The sequence below is a fragment of the Balearica regulorum genome, chromosome 1, assembly GCF_011004875.1.
Source record: "Balearica regulorum gibbericeps isolate bBalReg1 chromosome 1, bBalReg1.pri, whole genome shotgun sequence".
Taxonomy (NCBI): Eukaryota; Metazoa; Chordata; class Aves; order Gruiformes; family Gruidae; genus Balearica; species Balearica regulorum.
In genome coordinates, this window is record NC_046184.1 from 133,134,841 (window position 1) to 133,159,033 (window position 24,193).

The 24,193-nt window shown below is 37.9% G+C and overlaps 1 protein-coding gene across 3 annotated transcripts in view; it reads right to left on the reverse strand.

Moving 5' to 3' along the window:
• The window catches only part of CDKL5 (cyclin dependent kinase like 5), a 151,223-nt gene that overhangs the window by 43,480 nt on the left and 83,550 nt on the right, over positions 1-24,193 (reverse strand). For all 3 annotated transcript variants that reach the window (XM_075775560.1, XM_075775557.1, XM_075775558.1), the window contains 5 exons: positions 17,360-17,405; positions 14,221-14,357; positions 11,102-11,222; positions 9,852-9,911; positions 3,548-3,638 (listed from right to left, as the gene is read on the reverse strand). In XM_075775560.1, the coding sequence (XP_075631675.1) occupies positions 3,548-3,638; positions 9,852-9,911; positions 11,102-11,222; positions 14,221-14,357; positions 17,360-17,405 (455 nt within the window). The remainder of the gene's footprint in view (positions 1-3,547; positions 3,639-9,851; positions 9,912-11,101; positions 11,223-14,220; positions 14,358-17,359; positions 17,406-24,193) is intronic.

The following is a 24,193-nucleotide window of genomic DNA, read 5'->3' on the forward strand; positions in this document are numbered from 1 at the left end:
TGCTAGTCCAACCCACCCATTAGGTCAGGTCCAAGAGCCAAGAAAGGACTAGTTTTTCTCCACACTGCAAAAGGCAACACAGATGAGAACAGACTCCAAAGCCAAGGATCTGCTCTTAAGATATTCTGTGCCTGTACTGGAAAACTGAGGCTCTGTAAGCAAAACAGTTTGTGAGAGTGGAACTAAAAAACCTACCTTTTTATTAAGACTGAAAACCAAGCACATCTTTATCTGCAAACCCTTTAATAGGCAGGTTTCTCCACTGAAATGTGAAATGGGAAAGGTTGCTGTAGGCTGTGGCATTGGAGAACAAGCTAGGGTTACAACTGAGGGATGGGCTAAAACTCCTTCGAGGCAGGGGCCATTACCTTTCCTTGCTCACAAGAACAAAGGAAGCTGAATAATAGTTTTAGAAGTTTCCACTATTTACTCCATAGTCAAACAGAAACAAATCAGAAAATACCCATTTCTTAAGGCAGTGGCAGAGTAAACTGCAACTTTTTTTCTTTGAAAAGGGATGTTCAAGACTCCTGTTCTGCTGACTGTCAGGATCAGCCTTGTCAGATCACAACAGGCAAACAACGCAAGAGTGATGTGGCTGGATCAATGAAATAACTCCTACAGGACAGAGAGACCACAAATCAGAAGTACTACAGTCTATTCCTGCACAAATTAGATTCTCCAAAACATGTTTTCATCTAGTAATTTGGTATGCCTTAAAATCTCCTGGCTTTTAGCAATATTTTGTCATCAAAGGGTACAGAGTACTCGACTAACAGTTACCTGAGGCTCTCCAAAGTGAGTAGATTTTGGATGTTCTGTGAATAATTAGGCAGTGATTTCTTTCCTCTCCTGAAATTTAAGCCTTGAACTTTATTGCAAAACAGGAACCTCTCTGGGACACATTTTAAAAATTGAAAAAGTAAACCTGTATTTGTTAAAATGTATGCATTTAATAACCCTGGGAAGACTTTTGAGTATTAGATGCTTATAAAGATTTGGTAAACGCAGGAGAAGGGGGAATGGGTAAGATGAGTGTCTTGGAAATAGAACAGGACTGCCACGAAACAGATACCACTTTGTGCCAGAAAAACTTGGCATTAAAAGCATACACCAACAAAGTTGAAATCACAGGCATTAAATACACATACTCCCTCCCTTTCTCTACAAGCTAATCAAACAAATTTAGTCAATTACAAACACACGTGATTCCTGCGAAATTTCCTTTGGTAACGAAGCAGTTTTGAAAACTGCAGGTCAGATTAATACTATGTCTGTGAAGCTTTTCATGTCTTTCCTCCTAAATCATCATTACTACTATTAGACAAAGAATAAAATGTTGTCTAACTAAAAAGGCCACAATTGATGCGTTCTTTCCAAGTCTTTTTTATACTTACATATACACACATGCACTTTGCTGGAAGCTTAATAATATCTGTTTTCTCCAAAATATGAAAAACTGAGCTTTGAGGTTTTTAATGGCAACTTTAACATACTATTCTGCACATAACAATGCAACTGCCTACCAATTTGATTGATTAACACAGCTCTGGGAATAACGGGATGACTTTATTGACAGAATAATTATTACCTAATGCTTTACCTAATCAAGAGATGTCTAGTTCAGTATTAATGAAAGCTTCCAACAAAGACTTGTTTCTCAGCAGCATGAAAAATTTTGCTTAAAGAATCTTAGGAGTGACCATACTTTTTTGATTCATCCTGTGGCTACCAATTCCTTATTTCTAGAATAAATGTATATAAATACATATATGCTATACATACAGGAACTGTATTCTATAAGAGTGTTCATGTAGTTCAGAATAAAGCACTGTTAAACTTGATAGCAATGGGAAGATCACATATAGTAGATCTCCAGTTATTTTTGTCTCTTCCTTTGCCCTTTTGGGTCCTATGAATTTGTTCATACAGTATCCGAGAATCTGTTTAACCTTATGAGGTAGTAAAACACTCATTTTACAGATTAATAAAAGAGTAAAACTAAATTGTCTGGCTGAGGCTAGTCATGTAATTACTGCTTTCATAGGCAATGCAACACTAACTTCTCAGTGCTTTATTAAAAGATTCATACAGCCTCCTTCAAGAAAGTCTTCCTGACTAGTAAAAGGTTAGCACCATCCTTCAGAGCTACTTCAGCAGTGCTGGGAAAGGCTAACTGGGAATTAAACCCAAATCCTAGTTTTAACCCAAAGGATGAAGAGAACTAGGAGTGTAGCATGGTGAAAGCTGCATTGTCATTGCTATGTGATGTCCACCATGAGGCTGATGGAACATTTCAGGCTACAGGACTACCATGGAAACCTCTTCCGAAAAGAATGGTGGTGGTGGGCAGGAATCTGAAGTACATCTGTTATAATTCAGCTTCATATTTTAATCAGTTGAACACTGCTCAGCTCAAGTGTCCTGGTTTCATTAATTTTCTTCCTAGTAGCTGGTATGGTGCTGTGTTTCGGATTTGGGATGAGAATGGTATTGATAACACACTGATGTTTTGGTTGTTGCTAGGCAACGTTACACCAAGTCAAGGACTTTTCGGCTTCTCATACTGCCCCACCAGCAAGGAAGCTGGGGGTGCACAAGAAGCTGTGAGGGGACACGGCCAGGACAGCTGACCCAAACTGGCCAAAGGGATATTCACAGAATCACAGAATGGTAGGGGTTGGAAGGGAGCTCTGGAGATCATCTAGTCCAACCCCCCTGCTAGAGCAGAATCATGTCCAGGTGGGTTTTGAGTATCTCCAGAGAAGGAGACTCCACAACCTCTCTGGGCAGCCTGTTCCAGTGCTCTGTTGCCCTCACAGTGAAGTAGTCTTTCCTCATATTTAGGTGGAACTTCCTGTGTTCCAGTTTGTGTCCATTGCCCCTTGTCCTGTCACTGGGCACCACTGAGAAGAGTCTGGCCCCATCCTCTTGACACCCGCCCTTGAGATATTTATAAGCGTTGATAAGATCCCCTCTCAGTTTTCTCCAGGGTAAACAGACCCAGCTCTCTCAGCTTTTCCTCATATGAGAGAGAATGCCATATGACATCATGCTTAGTATATAAACTTAGGGGAAGCTGAGTGGGGGTGTGATCGCTGCTCAGGGATGGGACGGCCATCGGTCAACAGGTGGTGAGCAACTGCATTGTGCATCACTCATTTTGTATATTCTTTTATCATTATTATTATTTTTCTCTTCCTTTGCTGTCCTAATAAACTGTCTTTTTCTCAACCCATGAATTTTACTTTCTTTTTTTTTTTATTCTTCTCCCCATCCCACTGAGGGGGGGGAGTAGTGAGCAAGTAGCTGTGTGGTACTTAGTTGCTGGCTGGGGTTAAATCATGACATCAAGGTAGGTCAACATGTCAATGATTCATGACAACCTACTGGAAATGAACAAAAATTAATGAAAATCTGGAAGCTTCTCGAAATCCTCTCTTTAAATCAACCACAGCTCTCCATGGGCAAATCTTACAAAAGGTGCTTGAAAAAATGTAAAGAATCAGTCAAGATTTATCATGGCAGTTCTACAAACTGTACTTACCCAAGCAAGAGTTCAGGTGAGCGGTACCATCTGGTAGCCACATATTCTGTATAGTTAGCATTGCTTCCTTCAGAGAGATTACGAGCAAAGCCTGTCAAAGAAACAGTGTGAAAGATTGTATCCTATTGTAAATACGATATGCATATCATCACTGATTTTGGCAGTAAGAGGTCACGTCTATTTATATAGGAGCAAATTGTTTACAACCCCTAGTGCAGAATGATGTCTCCAGCAATTGTCTACTGAAATACAAGCTTTTATTGATACGACAGTGAAAGTCAGCGTGTCTGCTTTAATGACTGCTTTACTTGCATACTCTCCTCAGAAGTCTATGGGGTTTTGCTATGACTTTTGGTGCTTGGCCATAATCAAAACAGATTGATAAAAGTTACCTGTCAGTATGCCATGCAAGCTATTGAACTATTGCCACTAAATTACACAAAGATGCTGTTTGCAAAGATTTATAACATTAGAAATGTAACATATGCACGGGGAGTAGACTCTTCCAATCATTGATCCTAACTACTACAGTCTCACTGCATTGCATTTTTTAAACTGGTCAAGAAACTACGTATTATTTTCATCTAAGGAGAGATTCCTCCTGCACATCATTTTGTTAAGAATAAGAAAAAGTATACTTATTTGCAATTGTACCGAAACTTAACTTCTGTCCTAAGGCATAACAATTAAGACTACCGACTGTTAGAAGAGTGCAATACTGGAAACCCCAGATGTAGGAATAATTTATATTTTTGTTTTCATTCTCCTCCATTTTTAAAAAGTGAGCCGAGCACCACAGTAATGACGTTACTGGAGTTTTCATGTAGAAGTTCTATAGGGCAGATGCTGGCACTGTTATCAGAAAAGTATCAAGTGTCTTAATGTTTTCAAAGAAATGATTAATATTAAGGTGAGATAGGACATACAGATCTCAGCAGCAAGACTCCAGATGTGTAAGCTCCTTCTTAGAGCTCAAACTGAGACAAATTTTTGGGACTGAAATGCAGACGTAACATTTTCAAAATGCTTTCTTACTGGGATATAGCATTTAAACTTGGTCCAAAATTCACTTCAGTGAAATCATTATAAGTCTTTCCATTACTGCATGAATGATGAAGAAAGAATAAAAATTCCAAAGGGTTGCAGAGGTGTAAGGCATAATTTCATTTTCAGAATCACTAAGTGCTACTTAAATACAAGAGTCATTTTTCTTTACATCTGAGTTCTTATGCAGAAGCTGCCAAAATTGCTTTTCCTACATGATTATCCTTATAAGGCTGTAATTTTTAAATTTTTTTTTTTTTTTTATTCTGACAGTGTATCTCATTTGGCAGCTTATTGTGAAGGAGCCCAGCTCTGCTCACCCCAGTGGAACACTAATTTACTCCAAGTTGAAGTAAAGGTTTGGATGCAGATATTCTTATTAGTGATTTGAGAAAACAATGATAAATTGGTTACTGACAGAGGTTACACAGCTGTTACTTTCTGCAAGATACCTCTACCTTCAAGAGTTAGTAAACCAAAAGGCATATATGATGAAGAATAGATATTTCAAAGTTGTCCCAAAATAATAATAATTCTGATGTGTTCCCATAAAGTCTAATGAACATTACTGATGGTGCTGGAGAAAAGCTGGAAAAGAATTATTACATGTAACATTGGGTTTGGGTAAATTTCTAAACATTACTATATTTAGAACTGCTTAGACAGCCCTGTTTCTTTTTCAAATTACATGACCCACCTGATTAATCTTGTCAGTGAAAAATTAATTCACGTGTTTAAAGAAGAGAGGGAAGATAACCAGGAGCTACACTGAAGAAATGGGACAGCCAAAGTGGACAGTGGGAAGTCCCAAACTGAACGGGGAGTAGGAAGGCGTCGCATGATACAAATAAACCCATGCTCATCTAAGGCTCAAGGCTGACAGCCCACCAGCCTATGCGCACCAGAAGAATCACAGAATGGTAGGGCCTGGAAGGGAGCTCTGGAGATCATCTAGTCCACCCCCCCTGCTAAAGTAGGATCACCTAGAGCAGGTTGCACAAGATTCGACAAGTCAAGGATGCATCCTCCTCCCTCCAGGTCAGTCTATTGAACTTGGGTACGGTCAGCAGCTACTATGTTCAGAGATCAGCAGCAGCTAACGTAGTCTGAAAAAAGGATTAGCCCCCAACTTTACAGACTAGGTGCAGCATAGATTTGATGTGGCAAGACAGAAAGGAAAATTATCATCATGGGCTTCAGTGTCATCTACATATTGTTTGGTGATGCAAGAAACAATCTTACGGATTTGCTACTGCTCTGATTCTGTGAGATGATACTGAAGGATGGTGGACAGAATTAACAATTCAAGAAAGCATAATACCTTTCTAAGGGCACAATTACTTTTTTATGTTGTGGTGGAGTTAACCTATTATTCCTCGCTCCATATTGTGCTGAGGTATTAAGAAGAATTTTTTGATACAAAAAATATGACAAGGGAGAAGATTAGACCAAACTCTAAAGAGTGAGAAGGAATAGATTAGAACATGAAGACAGAAGGCGATTTGGGTGAGAGCAACTACGAAAGCAATATAGTTTGCAAATGCATCATGATGCAAGGAGGGAGAACAAGCCAAATGAGAGATTTCAAGCAGGGACTTTAAAACAACTCAGAACAGGGTAGGAGAGATGTCAAGGAGAAAGGCGTGAGGAAAAAAGGAGATTTTCAGTTACTTATAGAGAAATAAGGCAAATTTAAGTTAGACATAAAGTAAAGCATTCTAACATCAATGACTTGCAAGTACTTAAGTAGGTGCCTAGGAACACTAGGGAACCTCCGTTACTGACAATTTTAAGAATAAGCTAAGCAAACACCTGTCAAGAATGACACAGACATGCTTAATCCTTTCTTTGAGTAGGTGGAAGAACTAGAGAATTTCTTGAGGTCTTTTCCAGTCCTGCGTTTCACGATTTCTATGCTACGCATCATACAGAGATTAAGAGATTGCTAAAACAAGTAATTTTGAAGCTCTGGTGTTGAAACAGCAAACACACTAGTCAGAAAGCCTATTTCCAACAGTCAGATGCATCTGCTGTAACTGGCATTTTGTACTGTTCTCTTTTTCCACTTCTATTGGCAGAAATGACACCCACACAACATGTGTCCAGGCAAGTACCACATTCAATCTCATTTTTATCTAGCACGATATGTACAGAACACATGGCACAAGGATTATGAAGAACTATCTTGTTAAAAATTTATGAACGTTTCTATTCAAACTGTTTTGTCCACTGGACTATTCAGAAACATGCAATTACTTCCATATCTGCACTGGGATGGATGCATAGATCTTTTCTTTGCATTGGTTATCACATGAGGAATGTGGCACTCTAAGTGACAAGTACCTGTGTTCCAAAGCATGATTTAAGTTAGGTAGGCAGACAGCATATGTTAAATCACAGAATCATAGAATTGTTTAGGTTGGAAAAGACCTTTAAGATCATCGAGTCCAACCATAAACCTAACACTACCAACTCCACCACTAAACCATGTCCCTAAGTGCCACATCTACATGCCTTTTAAATACCTCCAGGGATGGTGACTCAACCACTTCCCTGGGCAGCCTGCGCGTGATAACCCTTTTGGTGAAGAATTTTTTCCTAATATCCAATCTAAACCTCCCTCCCTCCGCAACTTGAGGCCATTTCCTCTTGTCCTGTCACTTGTTACTTGGGAGAAGTGACCAACAGCCACCTGGCTACAACCTCTTTTTCATATTAAAAGGCAAATTCTTATATTCTAATCTGTACATGTGTTCGGGAAATGCTTGTGGCTAATACCATTTTGACAGACATTTTACAGTAATAGCTTAAGCTACTAGCAATAATGTTGATTAGCAATAAGGCTAAAAAATTAAAACTGATCGCAAATTATACGGGTTGCTTGGAATTTTAAATTCAACTAACCCACATGAACAATAAGAACATCAGAAATTCCCATAATTTAGTTTGTCTTCCTTCAGGTTGTGCCAAGCACTGCGAGTACATTGTGATTGAATGCCTTTTTCAACAGCAGAAAGAGAACGTGGCTGGAGAGCAGAGTATGAGCAAGCCAATGGACCAGAACATCACTGCTGACAGAATTCACATCATCTATATCTAGTGAGAAAACTGTCATCCAAGACGCGATCATAGCATTTGTCTGGCTTTTTGTTTTCCCATAATACTGCTGCACAGAGGATGCTGACAGGAGTTCACACGCAAAGATTTGTTAGATGAAGGCATATGCCAACTCTAACAGTGAATGTCACTTTCGGGGGGATGTTCTGTGCCCCACCCCCCCCCCCCCCCCCAAACAAAACAACAACCAACCAATCCATGAGGGAGCGAGCGCAAGGGCCAGTGAAGGCTCTTCCCCATGGCTGGGGAAGGAGGTGGGGGTGAACAGTTCCCATCAGGACCCATTCATGCCCCCACTGGCTGTTCCTGCTTATGATGCCATTAGCCCTGGTTGGAGCACACATTGCTCAGGGGCAGGCACTGCCCGACAATTGGTTGTTAAGCTCTGCACAAGGCAGTGATTGGGTCCTCTAACCATCCAAAGCTGGCAGAGGGGGCTTATGCATGTGTGAATCATAGAATGGTTTAGGTTGGAAGGGACCTCAATGATCACCTGGTTCCAACCCCCCTGCCATGGGCATGGACATCCTCCACTAGACCAGGCTGCCCAAAGCCCCATCCAACCTGGCCTTGAACACTTCCTGGGATGGGGCATCCACAGCCTCTCTGGGCAACCTGTTCACAGCGAAGAATTTCTTCCTTACATCTAATCTGAACTTACCCTCCTTCAGCTTAAACCCATTACCCCTTGTCCTATCACTACATGCCTTTGTAAACAGTCCCTCTCCAGCTTTCCTGTAGGCCCCTTCAGGTGAAGGATTGGAGAGAGAGCAAGGTGTACACTATGCCAGCCTTCACCCCTCTGAGAGAGCCCTGGCCCTGCCAACCCCAGTAGGGTTTGCTTTGCAGGGGCAAGGCCCTGAAAAGAAGTGTGGGGTAAGGGAAAATCCTGCCCCACCAGCTCTGGGCTCTGGCAGCGCTGCCAGGGCAGCCTGGGCACAGAGCTGTCAGGGGAGGGGGGCCACAGCGGTGCAGACAGGACACCTGTGGATATCTGAAAGGCAAAGGCACCAAGGGCACCATATAACAGTACCCTGGTGTTCTGTCAGAGCTGTGCAGTTCCTTGCATTGCAGAATAAATTGCCCTTAATTCAAAGAGCTCATATGGACCAAATCTTCTAAAGCTTCTCCTGGAATGGTTATTGTTTCTGAATGCTTAAGCAAAAATGCCTTTAGGATCAAAAGAAATAAGCAGCACTGCAAATGACAAACGCCTTTTTGTGTTCATAAAAAACTATTTCAATCTATTTTTTTTAGCAGTTCTTCTTTTCATTCAAAATTGCAGAGGTTTGAAATGACAGCTTTCAAACTGCTCTCACCGAAAAGTGCCCTTGGGTAGCGCTATGAAATTGGTTTTTATTTACCAAGCCAAACTGTAAGCTTTTGAGAGGGAATAATATTTTATTCTGTGTTTATGGAGCATTTAGAATAAAAATACAGATTGTTGGAACAGTGTACGCTCCGCCCTGTTGTCTTCTGGGGATTACTCACATGGTCAAAGTTCGCCTTGTCCTTGGGTGATGATTCTTCAGATCCTTAAAGCTGATGTTAAGTAGGTATGGATAGGTCAGGAAACATCACATGTACAACTCTGACTAACCTCCAGCCATTCAGTCATTAATCATATGTGGACACATGACTCTTTGAGCAAGAGTAATGTAACAGTAAAAGCTGACCTATAACTACACACATAACAGTCCATGAAAGCCAGTGGTTCAAAAAATATATATAAAAAATACATTTAAAATGCTTATTGTGTCTGTACTAAACAAGAAAGAATTATCTTTTAATACACAGGTCAGATAAACCTAGAGTTTTGCTAGCCTCCTAATCAGCTTATCATCTGCACTTTTCTCAGCTGGGTGCCAGTAACACTGCTAGTGAAAACCTTGTCAAATATAGAAGAGATAAAGGTGTGTTTCTATTGACATGTTAATACAGGTATTTCACAGGGTATGCAAATTAAGCCCAGAGATCGTTCAAATTAAAGTACTAGCCACAAACCTGAAAAAGTAATCAATTCTGACCACTAAAAGGGTTTTAAAGAGCACATACTGTATAACTCATAAGAATAAGGCAAAACTCCTCTGCAAGAGATTTTCTTTACAAAGGTAAGAAGCAGGTATCTATCTATTGAACTTACCAAAGTCACACAACTTCAGAACATCATTGTGGCTTATTAAGAGATTCTCTGGCTTGATATCTGGTGTATCAGAATGAGAAAGAGAGAGAGAGAGAGAAAAAAACACAGTTAACTTCCCTTTTTAATTTTGAACTTTGTCAACAAATATTATTTCATTATAACGTATTTAGAGATATTCATGCAATCATAAATGAAGCATTACATGAGCAACTGCTGAAACAGCTTCCAGCAATTCAGTTTGTGAACATGCAGGATTAATTTTCTGCCTTTTGAAGTCTTTTAAACTGTTTCCCAACAAAATATGGGAAGATAAAAGGTGCTTTCAGATATATCTGGGCAGCAAACCAACATGCAGAATATTGCATATTGCAAAACAATACAAAGAACTGATATCTTATTACCCAGTTAACCAATAAAATGTTACGCGTGTTGTGCTCAACATTTTCAGTTATGATGATCTTCTTGATCATCTCTTATCATTTGTTTAGAAAAAAATATGCTGTCTAGTTTTAAGCCTGTTTTTTTATTCCTATATGGATATTGTGGTATCCATATAGGGTATATTTTTCAAACTATGTTTTACAAAGTATTTTCAGACTCTTGCTTATGTTTGATCAGTCTCAAATATAAATAGTATATTGTATGAGACTTTTAATTTATTGGAAACATTAGAAATGTTACTCTTGGAAAGCCACAAAGCAAAATACAATTTTATTAAATCAGGATAAAATACAGAACACTAGCTAAAGTCACACATCAAGATATGTACTCTAAGTGCTTGAAGCTTAGAGGGGAAAGTAAATATATAGAGCTGAACTCATGGGAACTGGGAGGAACTGCCTTAAGAAGTAAAACATGGGGGACCAAGCTTTAAGTTCTGGGTTATTTTTCTCCTAATATTCTATTATCAGATTCAAAAGTAAAATGACTGAGCGCCATGAAATGTTTAAAAAAATTCCTTTTCCTTTGGCAACGTCTGTACTGCAGTGCATATGATACATTCTTTGTATCATACCCCAAAGACAGCAGACAGCTAGATTTATATGTAGATGAATTTAGTTTTAAAATGATCTGAAGTCACACAGCAGACATAAGACCCAGCCAAATGTAAAGATTTTTTTTTTCTGTTGATATAAAGCAACTGCTTATATTTATGTTAAATGCAAATTACTTCAAGCCGTACCATCCTTCCCTTTAGAAAACAAATTCTTACCTGGGGCTTATTTCCACGTGGAGAACTACACACTTACCTCTATGAACAATATCATTCTTATGGCACCAATGAATTGCTTTAATTAACTGGTAGATATAGCTTTTCACTTTTTCTGGTGGAACTCCATTGGGCATTTCTTCTAGCAATTCAAGCATATTCTAAATGTTTAAAAGACACATTATTTAGAAGAGTTATACTGTAGTTGCTCAAAGAGAACATGCTTTCAGCATTCTGAAGCAACATACTTAGGCCATCGAGCCTGGCTATGCAAAATCAGCAGTTTAACATTCAAGGAGTGGATTTTAATCATAAGCATACTCCTAGCTGTTTTCATTCTAGGGAAAGCCCTTGTGACGACAATAATCCTTAAAGGTGAACCACAAATATGCCATAAGTCCTTAAAAACTGGCATCAAATCACTTAGCCTAAAACTTCTAAAAAGTCAGTTAGTTACAAAGAGTTGCTTAAACAGAAAGACCAGGTCAGTGTGGCTATAGGAAAAGTTTAGTAGAGCACATTTTGTAAATATTTGACTATGCCTTAACATATTGTTTTCTTCATTATTAAGCTAGTTCTGCTGCTTTGATGTAGCAAGGCCATGATTAATCACAAACCATGTCTGTATGTGAATGGGTATAGTTAAAACAACACAAGCCTGTTAGTGCCAATAAAGTAACAGGTATAAAAATGCCTCATAGGGGCATAAAGTGTAACCTAGGGAGTATCCTGTAGCTATATATTAGCTATATTGATCTTAGACATATTTGCACTACTGTAACTATGGCCATATTAACTGTTTTATGGATGTACCTAGGGGAAAAAAAAATAAACTGATTGTTTATACTAGCAAATTTCCCTGTGAAAAAGGACACTTAGATTCCCATTATGTTCGCAAATGGCTCCAATTTTGCACAATTAGAAGTACAATGGTGTTTGTACTCTGAATCCTGAATGAATAATGGGCAGCAGCAGCCCACTTGAAGAGAGAAAAGTGTTATTTACTGAATAATGAAACAGAAATAAGTATTTTGGCCATATTGCCTCACACAACTCATTTAATTATGGATTTGAGCACTTGCAGATTTTTCATTTAAAACAAATTTACCTTGTCTTTGACAAACATTTTCTTTAGTTGTATAATAAAATTTTTGAGGTTTCTCTTCTAAGAGATTTTAATGAATACAAATATAAGACAAAACAAATGGAGACTGATAATATTTGAAAACATTTCTAAGTTTTGCAATCTGTGGATAAATGCTGGAAATTATGTGCTTGAGTGTAAGTTTCCTTAGAAATACACTTCAGATCTGAAAAAAGGAATTTTCTGTTAAAGAACCATAATGATTTTAGTTAGACTCTTGTCCACACAGAAGCCTGTGAATCTGGGTAAGTCAGTCAAGAAGTTAGTGTTACAAATACAAACCAGAATAGTAGCATCAACACAGTGAGACATAATCCTATATGAAGACATTAACTAAGGGGATGATGAATAAAGGAGATTAGACTAAATGTGAATTTAAGTAATCTGGATTTGAGTATTGCAGAGCTAAGATCCCTAAAGGACACAAGGTACTCATCATCAGTTAAAACAAAAATTAGCCACTACACCACATTTTATTTAATTCTTTCTACCCTTCCCTCATCCAAAAATACAGAAATCACTAGTCTTCAAAAGAAATTATTGTGGAAATTATTTGACTTATCTGAAAATGAGAAATGTTCGTAGACTGCAAAGTTTAATGAAAATAAAGATGACCATTAATATAGAAATTACATTAGGCATAGTCTATACATGATGCCTTCCTTTATCATTATAGTCTTTTATTCCGATACAAATAATGTTAGATATTGCAGCCTGGTGTTTTTACCAATATTAACAATTTTTGAAGTATACCCCTTATGACATGAATTAAATGTCTTTCACTTATGCTGCGCTTCCAACCCATTACTACGGAGAGCTTACCCAAATCAACTATAATGGAAAATTAAATGTACGTTCTAAGTTGGTGTGCAATCAAAGACATTCCACATGTCTAGAAGAATTACAAGGAACACACGTGGAACAAGTCAAGCTTTGGATGGTAGATCTAAGTAAGCTCCACCACAGTAGAAATTGCTGATCTGCTGGTAAAAAACAAAATTGATTTCTGCCAGACTGTGGGCTAATATAGGTCACTTCACATTATGCAATAAAGTTATACAACATAATAAATTGCAAACTGAGATAAAGGAGACACAGTATTTAGGGTGAGGAATCTTTACACAAGAAATAATTGACTGAAGAGGACTAGCACTCAGCTAGACTGCAATATCACCCTGGCAGGATATTAAATGAAAATTTCAGTCAAGGGAACAATATCCGTGAAAGCTACAGACATACATATATTTAAGCTTGTGTTTATTTTTACTGTGTGTATCTGAATACCATCTAATTATTTCCATGAAGAAATGCTAAATGGACAGAATTCAGAGGGAAGGTCTACCTTCATCATGAAGGTTGCAAAAATAACAAAAGACCAATCTGTTCTAGGTTGTTTCTCCCTGGAAGCAGACCAGGATGCTTGGCAGTAATAGGCCAATCTAAGGAACTTTTGGAATCATTTCAAATGAGGTCAAGATTGGATAATGACAGTGATCTTTACCAAATCCCTCTAAGCAACTATTGAAAGTGGCCTTGTTACAGAAATATACAAACAACTCCTATTTTTAACAGGGAAGGATGAAGAAAGTTGAAACAGATTCCAAGGTCAAAAGTCTATGATCTTGTTTTGAAAGACTACGTCAGGATTCATTACACAGCATAAGACAGGACAGTTAATCAGCATTACAATTAAAGTGGACTATAGAATTTGGATGGAATTTTTTCTTCAAATTATATGTATTCCAGTCTACATAATTTGAATATGTTTATGTTCATATATGGAAGAACTTTTTTTTTTTAAATACCAACACATGAAGTAAAACCAATAGTATAGTTATTAGTATTGCTTTCTCACAATAAATGTCTAATTGCAACAATTCAGATTGTATTAAAGTTTCTGCTGTTCCTCTTTATAGATCAGAATAGCTTAATTTTTAAAAGTAAAAGTAATTTGAGACACTTTTCCAGTAAGCTGATGATTTAACTGCGGCAAGCATACTACAAACTCGACTCACTTTTTCCACATATTCAAAAACTAAGTATAATTTTCCTCTTCTTCTGAAGGCTTCCTTCAGCTCCACTATGTTCTCCTGTTTCAAAGTGCGAAGCATTTTAAGCTCTCGTAAAGTGGTTTCTTTGACTTCTTCATTTTCTAGAGTGCAAAGTAAAAGTGACAGAGTAAAACTTATTAAAAAACAAAACAAAAACCCCAAGTAACAAGTGTCATAAATCTTTATTTTGAACCCCTGATTAAATTCTCTGTTTCTAGATGTTACAGAGAAAAAGGCTTATTTACCAGCGTGGACTCCCTCTGCTGCCTGGATGCTTCTGCACTGGAAGAGAGGTAACTGGTGACTGTGCTATCATTATGCAACCCTCACAGACTTCCCCATCTTTACCATCTAGGTTTTTAGTGGCAGAAAAGTCATAAGAAACAAATCATTTGCATTTCTATCTTTTTCATTATGAAGAGCACTAGTATGCTTTAAAAAATATGCATGTATGTGTGCAGACACATCCTCCACCCCACAAATATGTCACCTGCATGAAGCACTGGCAAGGTTAATACGTCCTCAGCAGAAACACTGGAATGCAAAGCTGATGTTTGAACAACATCAAAGAAATCTATTTGATTCTAAATTAGTTTTATTCTCCAAAAGCCATGACAAATTTTAAGACTGAAGCACACATCTCTAAGTCCTGTAAAGTTTCCCCATAAGGTTTTCAATGGAAATTCAGCAATGCAGACCAGTCTAGCAGTCACAGAGGGCAGTAGAGGAAGTACTGATTCAACGAAGCCTTGAATCTGATTCTGAGTCAAGAAATGTAACTGTTGTTCTGGCAATTCAGTTGTCTAAAAGGTGGTGAAGAAAGAAGGAGTGTTTTACTAAAGCTTTGTACACTGCTTATCATCAAGGGGTCCTGAACTGACTGGGTTCTAAAGGATACTGCCAACATAATGTCAAATTATATTAGGGTTGTTTTTTTCATTTAGTAAAATGAAATCCATTAATTCATTAAATTGCCCATGCACATGTAGAAGCAGGGTTCTCAATCTCTTAGAACTGTTATTGACAACAGAGGAATATTAAATGGGATATGATTGCATAAATTCAAAGCTAAATCACATTTCCAGGTCATGTACCACAAAGACAGTCAGAGACAGAGCAAGAAGAAACAAGGAAGAGAAATTGTTTTTCCAATCAAGCAAAAGGCAAAAACAGGTTTGCAGGGGACAGAGAATAACACAGGTCCTGCAGACGCATATAATCATCATCAGAAGAGAGGAAAAAAAAATTTGAAGTGTAGCAGGAAAAAAGAGGAAAACAAAATACTATCATCACAAATGTTTTGATTAAAAAAATATATAATTTAGAGCAATCTAAATCATTTCATTTTAAAACTGAGTGCTCAGTGTTGGCTTGCATCAGCCTGATTACATAATTTCATCTATAACTAGACACTCTTTCCAGTGCATTTAGCATGCATGTGTCAAACAACAGCAAAAATTCAGTGAAACAAAAATGGCAATAGAAACAATTAGAGTATATTCAGATTTCTAATGAACTACCATATTAACAAGACAGATGTGAAATGGGCTGAATCCAATCCATGAAAAGAACTTCTGTCAGATTTCCAGAAACTTGTAAACAACTAGCTACAACTCTGAAAAGCAGTCATCAGTCATTTAAAGTGATATTACATAATACTCTTAGAAAGCCAGACCCAATGGCAATGTTGCATTTTTTGTTTTCATTTTTTGGTAGACAGGCAAATATAATAATCCTGTTTAGGGCTTAACTCTGAGATTCATTGCCTAGGATCTGTACTGAATAGCCATACTGAGTTCCAAAAAGCAACACTGAAGTACTCTCATGACCTGGTCAAGATGGTTACCACAATGATCTCATCTCCTACATTCTTTAACAGGGATTTAAAATGGATTTCTGAACAGCAGAGCTAAAAGTGTCTGGCAAAATCAGCTGCAAAGCAAAGAGTTTGCATTGCATAAAACAACAGACAAATCTGACTTTGCTGTGCCTAACTGGCTCCGAAAATTACAGTTCTTGTAACCAACCACACCTCCATGGCCACCAGCAATCCTATAACAATAGCAAAAAAGAAAAGTTTGCTAAAATAAAGTGCCTGCTGTTTCTTTAAACCACATCATTAGCTTTCAGCTAAAGCCTTTGTACACGGCAAATCATAGCTGCATCGCCTCAGACCAGGACGACTCGTCTTATTACTTCATACCTGGCTTCTTCTGTTTGTGCTAGCCCATCAGGGATCTTCTACCTTCTACGCAAGGTAGACAGTTGCTCTCGTGATTGATTGCCAGCTTTGCCTATGACAGGATACTTGGATTCACTGTCCCCCAACAAGCACGGGTCAGAGAGCCGGTCTTGTCTTGTACAGATCTTTGGGCTTATGACTGCTGGGTGAGGAACAGGTGTGTGCAGCACTGGCAATACTTTCTGTGCATCCTGCCTTCTGCCACCCACTTTGCCAGCAACAGAAAGCCTTGCAGGAATCGGCTCTTCTCCCCTCTCAGCAAACTCAGCAACACTGCAGAGTACGCACAGGCTGCTGTGAGGGGGCAAAGAGCAAGCTTCCTGTGGAGCCTGCTGAAGGGAGGGCAGAGCTGCTGCCCCCCTGCCCCCCTCCCTCAAATCCTCCCACAGATCCCTGAGAGTTCCCCAATTCCTCTTCGTACTACTGAGCTCCTCGGTGATTTCTCTCAGTCTCCTCCATTTACCCCTTTGAGTTCCCCTGACATTTAGATCCCCTCCCACAGATGAAGGGTGACAAAGCCCAAAGACTCTGCAAGCCACTGCTACAAGAGGAGTTTTTGCCATTTTCTGATTACATCCAGACTCCAAGTGGTAGATCTTACTACCATGTATGGCACCACAATCTCAGCCCTATTGATTGATGCACCAAAAAAGAAAGGTAGTTATCTAGTTGTATAATGCAGTCCCTAGGCAGGTATGAAGCATCAAGTACCTTGAATATTCATAGAGCTAATAAATCATTATAACTTTAAAATCATGTCTTGATATAGAATCATGGAATATATGAGACTTCTTATTTTAACTGGAGAGATATTAACAATGTAGTTATTGACATGAAAGATTATGCAGCAGAAAAGGTTACCTTCACTGTCTTTAAATTTCTTGATAGCCACAATTTCATGTGTCTCCTGTAAAGCAAAAGCAAAGAAAGGGAAATGAGCAAGATCTGTTGTGTGGTTTTTTGTCTTGGATTTTTTTCCAAGAAAAAAAAAAAGCATCCAGAGAAATTTCACAATGCAAACCAAAATTAACTAAGAATCTGGTAAATACCTCAGTGATCAGGTCAAATGCAATACAAAACCACATGTAGCAGACATGTCACAATTAGGAACCCCAGTATGAAAAAACAAACTTAAATGCCAAAAATTAATATTTAAATACCTTACACCAGATATGAATTAAATTTTCAGAAGAGTTGTTCCTGTGACTCTAGTAGTTTAGTTATTGTGAAAGTCAAACAATCCTTTACCTGACCAAAGTAGGAGTGTGGGTGCTTATCTTTGTGAGCTAAAAAGGAAAATACTGTACTAGCACGTGGCTAAGGCTTACTATGAGACATGTAATTTTTGTTGCCAAAAGTTTTTGAGTTTCAAAGTTCAAATATCCACAAAGATGATGATTTTAGGAAGGTAAATTCTCTGTGCCTCCTTAAACCCCCCCCCCCCCATCGTCGTCATCTTAAGGGAAGCATATCCAAACCCAGAATCACTAATTGCATTTGAAAGTGTTAATCTGTGCTTATAATATGGTCACAGGTGATAACTTCTTAACCCCTGCCTGCCTTTGCATTCATCTAGTATTCTCTATTCTCACCAAACCTGATCATCATAGGTCACATTTTTCTCTTAAATGAAGATATTTCTCTTGTTGGGTGAACAGGAATGCATTTAGGACATGGCCAAAATACAGCCAACATGACATGACTCGTGCGGGTCTGTTCTGCAGTGATGCAGCACCTGAGTTTTAGTATTATGATGGGGAAGAAGCTTTACAGTCACAGAGTAAGGGCATGTGAGCACACAGGCAGGAGGCTACTTCGGTTACTTGACGAGCTAGATCTAGCTTACATGCCTTTGCCAAACATCACAATTTAAAAAAGAAAAAACCCACACCATAACAATATCTCACTATTAATAACATACAAAGGCTGGATTGGACTACAGCAATAAAAAAAAGTGAAGTCCTTCTGGAATACCCGAAGACATATGCATAACCAAGTATTGAATAACTCAAAACATCTACTCCATTTTTCACTTCAAATCATCATAAAACATGAACATGTAAACCATATGCATTTAAAATAAAAGCACCTGGTGCTTTTAGAGAGGACTTGCATTGCTTTTCTGCTACTGAAACCTGCCCTTCATATACACTGGTCTAATTGGAAGGCTGATACATTACATAAATTCAGCTGAGATACTGCCAAGGTCCAAGCACTACACTTTGCTCAACCAATTTACTGAACAACAAAGAAAAGGATGTCAGAACTGAGGACATAATATGCATTTCAAGTTTGGAGTGATTCTGAAAGACTTATCTAGAACTTCTATGTCAAATACAGTTCCTAAATAAACTGTTTCAGGAAGCTTGCAAACTGAATGATCTAAACTAAACTGAACAGATTACCGTTACTACTAAGTTATAGTATTGTTATAGTTATTAACTCTAACTATAGTAATAATGATAATAGTTACTAGCACTATGAAGGAACACTGCTAAGAGGGTGAGTACATTTAGCTTATTTGACTTCTCGTATCTACTGTTAGGTGCTTTGGCTAATTAAGCCTCTGAAAGGTTTTTCAGAAAAGGAACACTGTAATTGCCCTCAAAAGCCCCTGCTGACTGTAACATGCCTATGTTTAGACAGTGTGCGTACACCACTTTGCAGATGAGCCAAATTTATCCATTAGTATTACATTTCTATTTCACGTGAAGGAAAAGAAAAAAATTTGTAGATGTTTTGGTAAGCATCGAAAGGCTGTATTTTTCTTGTTGAAGTAATGGCTAAGTAAACTGAAAGAAATGTAGGAGTTAAAACCTGTTGCCTCACACAGACAGCAATTCTGCACCATTCAAGAAATCTAGTCCATGTGGCTTCTCTGCCATATGCTGCTGTCCCTGATGTGTACAGTGAATGTAATTATTGGGGAAATTAAGTTCTAAAAGCTCTTGGGTCACCACATAAGGAAGAAAAAGTTATCCAAACAGCTCAAAATATTGTAACATTTTCATTTGAAAAATTTGCATTTGAAAAGCTTTATCACTTGTATTATTTCATTAGAGTAATTAATGTTGTCATAATTGAGCAATCAAAAATTTATACAGGACTTATTCCCCATCTTACAAAAAACCCCGACAAATAATATATTTAAACAACTCGAAGTGAAACACCACCTAATGAGACTAGACAAGAGGTGCTTTGAGGAGTTGCATTAGTAACATTTTATTCCTTCTTCGGGAGGGACATTCTTGTCTAGGTTTCTTAAAGGATCTCATCCTATCCAAATGGCATTCTCTAGGAATCAGCTACTGGTGAAGCAGTCAAGCCAAAGCTAAAATGGATACAAGGACACTGAAGATTACTGTGCATAGATTTTTAAATACAACACACCCGCTTGTCAAAAAGGCTGTAACTTCCCTATGATGTGGAACACCTCCAAAACAGTAGAGTTTGGGAGTGCTGCAGCAGGCAGAACAGAAAATTGAGGCTGAGTGCACGTTTTCCATTTCTTGGTCGAGCGGTCTAAACCAACTAAATAGTTTATATGAGGTGACATGAAAAATAGTAGCTCCTTATCAATCATGTTTTAAACTAGTTTCCAAAGGAAGAATCCATCTCACATGCCCTGTTTGATTGTGTCTCTGTTTGCCATCCATCACCACTAGTAATTTTGACCTAGATGTCCAGTTTCAACCAAATCTTACAAAGAAATGCAAGTTCTAAAAAGAGAAAATGTCAAAAAACTTTCTCAAATTCGTCAGCCATATATAGAATATCCTTCCTTGGGAGAAGAAAGTAGTAAGAACTGAATCTCCTATACATTGTATGATGTTGCAGACAAGCAGCATAACGAACTAACACGCCTAAGCATGGCTTTTGATCAGCCATTGTACATAATTGTAATTTACACAACTTAATAGAGAACGAGATTGGAAAACACAGAATATATTTGGTCTGTGGATCAATTCAGCAGGCATATAGTAGGGGTGGCACTAGAGCTGTCAGACAATGCAGGCCCAATCTGAAGTTTCAAACAAGGACTGACATGCGTTAGGTGCAAAACAGACACCACATTGCTAAGCCCTGAGAAGATGGACAGAATCCATGATATGAAGAAAAGCAGAGCTTTGAGCAATGAGGGGATTCAACAGTGAAAATTCAGATTCCTGTGAGAATCTGAAAGGTTCTTTACAGATCAAATTTAGACTTTGTTAATTAAATCTTTACTTAAAAGTCCTTTTGGAGATCTGAGCTCTTTTGTGGATCTGGTTCTCTGCTCCTCAAAATCAGGCCAAACTGCAGTTCTCCAAAATAGAATTGTCATTCTCTAAAATATATTTTTTTTTGCATTTCAAAAGGTTGTTTTTTTTCAAGACTGTACTCTGAAAAAGAACAGTACTGAAAACAATGTTCAGTCTGATTGATTACGGAAACCCTTCTCAGACAATAGCTCAGTATTCAACTCCTAGCATGGAATATTCTCATATCTAATTAATGTATAATCTAGGTAGATAAGCTGTTACTAGTTAATTCAATGCTTAAGTCAATGTTTGAAACTTCAATAAATGTCAAGGAAAAAAAACCTCAACTAATCCTAAATATTCTGTGCTCTTTATGGAACACAGAACATCCTTTCTGATCTCTACCACTTACTACCACTAGCTTATATAATGAAATATGAAAATTTGAGTTCACTTAGATGTACTTTTGCTTCACTCAGCTACATTTATTACTAAGCATCTCATTATCTTGCTCTACTAAAAAATTCTGGCCTCAATATTTCACTTTACATTCTGAGGCAATGGCAAATTTGCTAATGCACAAGTCAAATCTCTCTAAGCATTGGTACCACCTCTGCTTATTGAGCACCTATATTATAAACATTCTGTGTCACAAAACTGTAAGAAAAGCACTGTTTTACAGTTAAATATGCAACAACAGACGAATGTTATGGAAAAAAACGTTGTGTAAAAGTTGGGGATGTAAACAAACTGGTTATTCAGACTCCATGATTACATGTGTCTAAAAATGAGGCAAATCTGCTAATACCATTTAATAAGGGTAAGACAAAAAATTCTTAATCCATGTCTGTTCCATTTGCTTCAATATAGAGGAGGAAGGAGATACTCTTCTGGTAGCCACCCAGGGATCTCTCTCCCAAGTTTCCTCACAAGATTGTACCACTTGGTATTTCCTGTCACCAGCATCAAATTAGAAGAGCTCCCTGATTCAAAAGCATTTAATTTCATTTAAAGGATAGATGTCCCCTGTATCTCCATTGTCTCTACATAATATATAGGACATGACAGTGTTTTTCCAAAACAGTGCAGGAAGGTATCTCTGTTTTTTTCTAGAAAAATCCTTGATGTTAGTGATGAGAGTACTCAAGGTGCCCCTCAGCATAATTCAAGAGCTTATAACTATAACCATTCTTCTCTGGAAAGAGAAACATATCCTATCAACTATATGCTGTTCTTGAAAATATCATGTAACACATACACAAAAAATCTCTTCAAATGTTTGTCCCTATTTTGTTTCAAAGGTTTCCATTAGGATTTTTTTTTCCTTTTTCTTTTGCATATCAAGGAAAATTTGACACAAAGCAAAGGTCCACAAAAAGATTCTTGAAAACTATAGACGATTATGTCCTTCAGAAAGTTACATCATTCAGCTATGATTTTACTGCTCACCCTATATGATTACAAGAATTTCTCAAGCATGGATTTTTTTAAACAACTGAAAGAGTAAGCATTTATAAAAATCAACAAACATGAGTAGAGATAGTGAGAGTCAACATCGAGCACGTGCCATGGAGCAGCAGCACGTTGCTGCCTTTACTCAGGCGGTGCTGTACCAGCAATATCTAGTACATCATATCACATCACGGTTTTATGCTGATATGTCAAGTGGCATATTAAGATATGATATTGCATGTTCTGTGATTGCCTCATGTTTTCCATCTGTACAAGTATGAGGCTATAAGGCCCAAAGATAAATGCATACTTAACTTCTGCTAGAAAAAGTTAAAAATCAATTGCATTCTCTACTCATAGATAATATTTACATTTCATAAAAATAACTTAGAAGCAAGTAAGAAACTGTAATTTGATCCTCACTGATCCATAATTACATTCACATAATTTAGTTGGCCACAACAAAGACACACAGTAAAAAAATAACAAAATTCAGCCACACATATCCTACGGCTAATGTCTTTTCTGAAACAAGTAGTACAGTTTTACTTTGACTTGCATAAGCACTGTTATGTTCTTCAACATTTAAGTATTTAGAATAGATCTTTCAACAATCTTGATTCTAGTAAAAAAAGCACAGAACATTTAAGCACTCACCAGCAAGACAACAGAAGCCCATTAAACCATTACAAGATACTAAAGCATTTATTTTTCATGAGTTACTTAAAATGAAACTTTTAAAAACCCAGAAAATTAATTTTTCAAAATTACTCTCAAAACAAGAACAGAAAATATTAACATTTTAGTCAGTATCAATCAACGTATCATAAATGAAACATATGTCATTACAAAAGTCTTTAAACTTAGGCCAAGCTAGCTCGCAATGCAAGTTCTGAGAGGTAACAGGCATCACTACCTGCATGTAAATCAGATCCTTAAGACATCACCCAGACACTGGCCTGACTCCATTTGTGTTCTGCCTTAAAACATGGCTACGTTTGGACACTACTATCAGATCAGAACATAGCTTCCCATCTTTTCAAGTCTTAGAATCATAGAATGGTTAGGGTTGGAAGTGACCTCAAAGACCATCTAGTTCCAACCCCCCTGCCATGGGCAGGGACACCCTCCACTAGACCACATTGCCCAAAGCCCCATCCAACCTGGTCTTAAACACTTCCTGGGATGGGGCCTCCACAACCTCTCTGGGCAACCTGTTCCAGTGCCTCACAGCGAAGAATTTCTTTCTAACATCGAATCTAAATCGACCCTCCTTCAGCTTAAACCCATTACCCCTTGTCCTGTCACTGCACTCCCTGATAAACAGTCCCTCACCAGCTTTCCTGTAGGCGCCTTCAGGTACTGGAAGGCCACAATTAGATCCCCCTGAAGCCGCCTCTTCTCCAGGCTGAACAACCCCAAGTCTCTCAGCCTGTCCTCATAGGAGAGGTGTTTCAGCCCTTCTAATATTAGCTGCTGGCAATTTTGCAACGTTATTTGCAAATTCTAGAGGAGTATCTTAAAATATTCTCTGTAGACAAAAGAGATTCAATTTCTTTTTTCAAACAGTTTGACATTAGGAAGTATAAGTCATAGCACTGTGTATTCTTGTACACCTAAAATCCTTTGGGGTATTTTCCATAAGAGGTGTTTTGCTGTTTTAATCTTAAATTTCTCCCTTGAGAAAATTGTAATTCTCCTATTTTTCATTTAAAAAAAACCCAACAGCAAATTTGGTTTATCAATTATATCACTCCTAGCATAGGAGAACTTTCAGGAAATTACTTCCTAATCCAAAAGCCCTATTTATTTTTAGAAAGAGACAGAGCCTCTGGTAAATAATGACAGAACAGTATGTCTGAATGTCACAATACCTTTATTTACTCAAAACTGATTAGAATTTTTCCAACACATACATGGTTCAGTTTACTCGAGAAGAAGCATCTAGAATGAATCACCACAAATCAGTTTTATATCTCTTGAAAGCAGAATATTATTTACT